The following is a 7379-nucleotide window of genomic DNA, read 5'->3' on the forward strand; positions in this document are numbered from 1 at the left end:
AATCGATGATTGGAAACGTTGACAACTTTTTGAGTCATCGATTATAATGGCCTTAGCCGATTAGTTGTTGCAGCTGGAGGTCTGACGTTTGGCTACACAGATTGTAAAGTCCTCCCAAAGTTCTGACCCTGATGATGGGCCCTGGAATTGTTATATGCCCCTCCTCCTCTCTATGGTTGGAGCTCACCTCGTGTCCCTCATGTTTCCTGAACAGATCGGCCTCGGGCCAGAAGAAGAAATGCGGCTGGGCGGGGCCATGCCCGACTTCCCATGATGGACTCTAAACCCGAGGGAACAAGTGCTGGCGGGAGCTGCATGAAGGAGGAGACAAGCGATGATCGAGATATTAAAGAGGAGTGGTCATCACCAGAAGAGGGCGTGCCGGCCGATGGCTCCTCCCCCAACGATAGGAAACAACCGGCAATGACTTTCATTGATGTAGATGGGAGTACAAGGGACACCAATGATTACCCCTCCCCCACTGACAATGAGCCGCCACTTATAAAAGAGGAATCGGCCTCCGGCAGGGAGGACGGCCTCCGTGACCTGGACTACCCCTCGAAGCGCCGCAACGATGGACGCACACCACCTCCGTCTTCTGACATCAAGGCGGAGTCACATGTGTGCAGCAAGGACGGTGACGTGCCGGCGGATTACATTCCCGTCATCATTAAAGAGGAATCCGTCTCCGAGGATGAAGAGAATCTCACGGACACGGACTACTACCCACCGCCCTCCCAGACAAACTCCATGTTGATGAAAGATTACCCCTGCCCAGAGTGTGACAAATGCTTTTCCATGCCGCTGGAACTGGCGCGGCACCAACGTAGTCACCTGCCCAGGAAGAAGTTTGTGTGTGCGGCGTGCGGGAAACACTTCAGCAGCAAGTCAGACCTGAGCCGCCATCAGAGGATTCACACCGGGGAGAAACCCTTCATGTGCTTCGAGTGCGGGAAATGCTTCAGCAAAAAATCTGATGTCCTCCGCCATGAGAAGATCCACAGCGGGGAGAAACCCTTCTCCTGCCCGCAGTGTGGGAAATGTTTCAGCCGCGACTCGCACCTCAGCCGCCATCAGAGGACTCACACAGCAGAGAAGACATTCACCTGCTCCGAATGCGGAAAAGTCTTTTCACGGGAAATGCAGCTCCAGCGCCACGTGCGAGTCCACACCGGGGAGAAACCTTTCTCCTGCTCGGAATGCGGCAAATGTTTCCGCAAGAAGTCCGACGTGTCGCGGCACGAGAAGATTCACACTGGAGAGAAACCCTTTGTGTGTTCCGAGTGCGGGAAACGATTCAGCCGCCATTCGCACCTGGTCATCCATCGGCGCGTCCACACTGGAGAGAAAACCTTTTCATGTTCGGAGTGCGGCAAATATTTCACACAGTACTCCACGCTCATCTCCCACCGGCGCATTCACACCGGGGAAAAACCATTTGCTTGCAGCGAGTGTGGGAAATGCTTTGCACAGAAGAGAGACCTCAACAAGCACATGACCCAGCACACCGGCGTGAAGCCGTATCCGTGTTCAGAGTGCGGGAAAAGCTTTGTGCTGAAATATGAACTGCGCAAACACCTTCGTATCCACACCGAGGAGAAACACTTTGTCTGCACCGAATGCGGCAAATGCTTCATCACCAAATCTGACCTGGTCCGTCACCAGCGCATTCATACTGGAGAGAAGCCCTTTGCCTGCTCAGAGTGTGGGAAATGCTTTAGCAGGTACACCTATCTCGGCATCCACCAACGCGTTCATACCGGAGAGCGGCCCTTCGTCTGCTCGGAATGCGGCAAATGCTTCAGCCAGAGGACGGCACTGGCAGCACATAGCAGGACACATACCGGAGGCCGACCCTTTGCCTGCTCGGAATGCGGCAAATGTTTCAGCAAGAAGTCTGATCTCCTCCGCCACCAACGCATTCACACCGGAGAGAAACCCTTCACCTGTCCCGAGTGCAGCAAATCCTTCAGCCGGCACACCTATCTAATGATCCACAAGAGAATCCACACCGGAGAGAAACCCTTCCTATGCTCTGAGTGTGGAAAACATTTCACCTATCGGTCTCACCTAACCCGACATCAGAGGATCCACGCCGAGGAATCCCTCTCTGAATGTGAATAGGCCGAGGATTGGTGGAAAGGCTTCCGAGTCCCAACCAAGAGAGTCTTCTCCATGGAGGTCCCCAAATGTCAGCTGCAAACCCAACATGAGACTGCCCCAAAACATAGGGACACACAGAGCACCTCCCTCACAAGGCCCACCGAGTCCGACACCAGAAGATCCCCTCACTAGGCCCACCGTGTCCATCACCAGAAGATCCCCTCACTAGGCCCACCGTGTCCAGCACCAGAAGGTCCCCTCACTAGGCCCACCGAGTCCGGCACCAGAAGATCCCCTCACTAGACCCACCGTGTCCATCACCAGAAGATCCCCTCACTAGGCCCACCGTGTCCGGCACCAGAAGGTCCCCTCACTAGGCCCACCGAGTCCGGCACCAGAAGATCCCCTCACTAGACCCACCGTGTCCATCACCAGAAGATCCCCTCACTAGGCCCATCGTGTCCGGCACCAGAAGGTCCCCTCACAAGTCCAACCGTGTCCGGCACCAGAAGATCCCCTCACTAGGCCCATCGTGTCCGGCACCAGAAGGTCCCCTCACGAGTCCAACCGTGTCCGGCACCAGAAGGTTCCCTCACGAGTCCAACCGTGTCCGGCACCAGAAGGTCCCCTCACTAGGCCCACCGTGTCCGGCACCAGAAGATCCCCTCACTAGACCCACCGTGTCCATCACCAGAAGATCTCCTCACTAGACCCACCGTGTCCGGCACCAGAAGATCCCCTCACTAGGCCCATCGTGTCCGTCACCAGAAGGTCCCCTCACGAGTCCAACCGTGTCCGGCACCAGAAGGTCCCCTCACGAGTCCAACCGTGTCCGGCACCAGAAGATCTCCTCACTAGGCCCACCATGTCCATCACCAGAAGGTCCCCTCACTAGGCCCACCGTGTCCGGCACCAGAAGATCCCCTCACTAGGCCCACCGTGTCCGGCACCAGAACATCCCCTCACTAGGCCCACCGTGTCCATCACCAGAAGATCCCCTCACTAGGCCCACCGTGTCCATCACCAGAAGGTCCCCTCACTAGGCCCACCGTGTCCATCACCAGAAGGTCCCCTCACTAGGCCCACCGTGTCCGGCACCAGAAGATCCCCTCACTAGGCCCACCGTGTCCAGCACCAGAAGATCCCCTCACTAGGCCCATCGTGTCCGGCACCAGAAGGTCCCCTCACAAGTCCAACCGTGTCCGGCACCAGAAGATCCCCTCACTAGGCCCATCGTGTCCGGCACCAGAACCTCCCCTCACTAGGCCCTCCGTGTCCAGCACCAGAAGATCCCCTCCCTAGGCCCACCGTGTCTGGCACCAGAAGGTCCCCTCCCTAGGCCCACCGTGTCTGGCACCAGAAGGTCCCCTCCCTAGGCCCACCGTGTCTGGCACCAGAAGGTCCCCTCCCTAGGCCCACCGTGTCTGGCACCAGAAGGTCCCCTCCCTAGGCCCACCGTGTCTGGCACCAGAAGGTCCCCTCCCTAGGCCCACCGTGTCTGGCACCAGAAGGTCCCCTCCCTAGGCCCACCGTGTCTGGCACCAGAAGGTCCCCTCCCTAGGCCCACCGTGTCTGGCACCAGAAGGTCCCCTCCCTAGGCCCACCGTGTCTGGCACCAGAAGGTCCCCTCCCTAGGCCCACCGTGTCTGGCACCAGAAGGTCCCCTCCCTAGGCCCACCGTGTCTGGCACCAGAAGGTCCCCTCCCTAGGCCCACCGTGTCTGGCACCAGAAGGTCCCCTCCCTAGGCCCACCGTGTCTGGCACCAGAAGGTCCCCTCCCTAGGCCCACCGTGTCTGGCACCAGAAGGTCCCCTCCCTAGGCCCACCGTGTCTGGCACCAGAAGGTCCCCTCCCTAGGCCCACCGTGTCTGGCACCAGAAGGTCCCCTCCCTAGGCCCACCGTGTCTGGCACCAGAAGGTCCCCTCCCTAGGCCCACCGTGTCTGGCACCAGAAGGTCCCCTCCCTAGGCCCACCGTGTCTGGCACCAGAAGGTCCCCTCCCTAGGCCCACCGTGTCTGGCACCAGAAGGTCCCCTCCCTAGGCCCACCGTGTCTGGCACCAGAAGGTCCCCTCCCTAGGCCCACCGTGTCTGGCACCAGAAGGTCCCCTCCCTAGGCCCACCGTGTCTGGCACCAGAAGGTCCCCTCCCTAGGCCCACCGTGTCTGGCACCAGAAGGTCCCCTCCCTAGGCCCACCGTGTCTGGCACCAGAAGGTCCCCTCCCTAGGCCCACCGTGTCTGGCACCAGAAGGTCCCCTCCCTAGGCCCACCGTGTCTGGCACCAGAAGGTCCCCTCCCTAGGCCCACCGTGTCTGGCACCAGAAGGTCCCCTCCCTAGGCCCACCGTGTCTGGCACCAGAAGGTCCCCTCCCTAGGCCCACCGTGTCTGGCACCAGAAGGTCCCCTCCCTAGGCCCACCGTGTCTGGCACCAGAAGGTCCCCTCCCTAGGCCCACCGTGTCTGGCACCAGAAGGTCCCCTCCCTAGGCCCACCGTGTCTGGCACCAGAAGGTCCCCTCCCTAGGCCCACCGTGTCTGGCACCAGAAGGTCCCCTCCCTAGGCCCACCGTGTCTGGCACCAGAAGGTCCCCTCCCTAGGCCCACCGTGTCTGGCACCAGAAGGTCCCCTCCCTAGGCCCACCGTGTCTGGCACCAGAAGGTCCCCTCCCTAGGCCCACCGTGTCTGGCACCAGAAGGTCCCCTCCCTAGGCCCACCGTGTCTGGCACCAGAAGGTCCCCTCCCTAGGCCCACCGTGTCTGGCACCAGAAGGTCCCCTCCCTAGGCCCACCGTGTCTGGCACCAGAAGGTCCCCTCCCTAGGCCCACCGTGTCTGGCACCAGAAGGTCCCCTCCCTAGGCCCACCGTGTCTGGCACCAGAAGGTCCCCTCCCTAGGCCCACCGTGTCTGGCACCAGAAGGTCCCCTCCCTAGGCCCACCGTGTCTGGCACCAGAAGGTCCCCTCCCTAGGCCCACCGTGTCTGGCACCAGAAGGTCCCCTCCCTAGGCCCACCGTGTCTGGCACCAGAAGGTCCCCTCCCTAGGCCCACCGTGTCTGGCACCAGAAGGTCCCCTCCCTAGGCCCACCGTGTCTGGCACCAGAAGGTCCCCTCCCTAGGCCCACCGTGTCTGGCACCAGAAGGTCCCCTCCCTAGGCCCACCGTGTCTGGCACCAGAAGGTCCCCTCCCTAGGCCCACCGTGTCTGGCACCAGAAGGTCCCCTCCCTAGGCCCACCGTGTCTGGCACCAGAAGGTCCCCTCCCTAGGCCCACCGTGTCTGGCACCAGAAGGTCCCCTCCCTAGGCCCACCGTGTCTGGCACCAGAAGGTCCCCTCCCTAGGCCCACCGTGTCTGGCACCAGAAGGTCCCCTCCCTAGGCCCACCGTGTCTGGCACCAGAAGGTCCCCTCCCTAGGCCCACCGTGTCTGGCACCAGAAGGTCCCCTCCCTAGGCCCACCGTGTCTGGCACCAGAAGGTCCCCTCCCTAGGCCCACCGTGTCTGGCACCAGAAGGTCCCCTCCCTAGGCCCACCGTGTCTGGCACCAGAAGGTCCCCTCCCTAGGCCCACCGTGTCTGGCACCAGAAGGTCCCCTCCCTAGGCCCACCGTGTCTGGCACCAGAAGGTCCCCTCCCTAGGCCCACCGTGTCTGGCACCAGAAGGTCCCCTCCCTAGGCCCACCGTGTCTGGCACCAGAAGGTCCCCTCCCTAGGCCCACCGTGTCTGGCACCAGAAGGTCCCCTCCCTAGGCCCACCGTGTCTGGCACCAGAAGGTCCCCTCCCTAGGCCCACCGTGTCTGGCACCAGAAGGTCCCCTCCCTAGGCCCACCGTGTCTGGCACCAGAAGGTCCCCTCCCTAGGCCCACCGTGTCTGGCACCAGAAGGTCCCCTCCCTAGGCCCACCGTGTCTGGCACCAGAAGGTCCCCTCCCTAGGCCCACCGTGTCTGGCACCAGAAGGTCCCCTCCCTAGGCCCACCGTGTCTGGCACCAGAAGGTCCCCTCCCTAGGCCCACCGTGTCTGGCACCAGAAGGTCCCCTCACTAGGCCCACCGTGTCCATCACCAGAACATGGGACATCTTACTCGTCGCACCGTTCTCGGAATCTGTAGCAGGAAGTCTTCCTATAGGAAATATTACCCCAAGACATCTCCAACCTTATCTGCCACGTCATGGAGTCCTTCCTCCCGGATCCGGATCATGCTAGACCACCGAACCGGGAGATATAGAGCAGAGGATTATATGTGGGAGGAGCTATGTGTGTGTGTGGAGAGCTGTGGGAGGAGCTATGTGTGTGTGTGTGGAGAGCTATGTGTGTGTGTGTGGAGAGCTATGGGAGGATATATTTGGGCAGGAGGAGGAGCTATTGGAGGATGTGTGTGTGTAGAGAGCTGAGGGAGGAGCTATGTGTGTGTGGAGAGCTATGGGAGGATACATGTGTGGGAGGGGCTATGGGAGGATGCATGTGTGTGGGAGGGGCTATGGGAGGATACATGTGTGGGAGGGGCTATGGGAGGATACATGTGTGGGAGGAGCTATGGGAGGATACATGTGTGTGGGAGGATACATGTGTGTGGGAGGAGCTATGGGAGGATACATGTGTGTGGGAGGATACATGTGTGTGGGAGGAGCTATGGGAGGATACATGTGTGTGGGAGGATATATGTGAGTGTGGGAGGAGCTAAGTGGAGAGCTGGGATGTCATGCGCCCGGACACTGAACTCTTCGGCCTTGGGATGGGAATGTGTCCCGGAGAAGCTTTGTACCGAATCACCATCACCGGGGGGCCGCCCCTCCCACGGACAGGACTACAACTCTCAGCAGCTTGTCTTGCAGAGCGGATCCCACACTGACAGGACTACAACTCTCAGCAGCTTGTCTTGCAGAGCGGATCTCACACTGACAGGACTACAACTCTCAGCAGCTTGTCTTGCAGAGCGGATCTCACACTGACAGGACTACAACTCTCAGCAGCTTGTCTTGCAGAGCGGATCCCACACTGACAGGACTACAACTCTCAGCAGCTTGTCTTGCAGAGCGGATCTCACACTGACAGGACTACAACTCTCAGCAGCTTGTCTTGCAGAGCGGATCCCACACTGACAGGACTACAACTCTCAGCAGCTTGTCTTGCAGAGCGGATCCCACACTGACAGGACTACAACTCTCAGCAGCTTGTCTTGCAGAGCGGATCCCACACTGACAGGACTACAACTCTCAGCAGCTTGTCTTGCAGAGCGGATCCCACACTGACAGGACTACAACTCTCAGCAGCTTGTCTTG

General features: G+C 60.3%; 1 protein-coding gene across 1 annotated transcript; it reads left to right on the plus strand.

Annotated features, from left to right (window-relative positions):
* The first annotated feature begins 759 nt into the window (after positions 1-759).
* Positions 760-2124, plus strand: LOC108803873 (gastrula zinc finger protein XlCGF26.1-like). Its single transcript, XM_018575666.1, has one exon. The coding sequence runs from the start codon at positions 799-801 to the stop codon at positions 2122-2124; it is 1326 nt and encodes a 441-aa protein (XP_018431168.1). The 5' UTR covers positions 760-798.
* The last annotated feature ends 5255 nt before the right edge of the window (positions 2125-7379 follow it).

The sequence above is a fragment of the Nanorana parkeri genome, unplaced genomic scaffold (genome assembly GCF_000935625.1).
Source record: "Nanorana parkeri isolate BGI_ZX_2015 unplaced genomic scaffold, ASM93562v1 scaffold4374, whole genome shotgun sequence".
Taxonomy (NCBI): Eukaryota; Metazoa; Chordata; class Amphibia; order Anura; family Dicroglossidae; genus Nanorana; species Nanorana parkeri.

Coding starts and splice junctions, on each gene's coding strand:
- LOC108803873 (XM_018575666.1), top strand. CDS start 799: ATGCCGCTGGAACTGGCGCGGCACCAACGTAGTCACCTGCCCAGGAAG.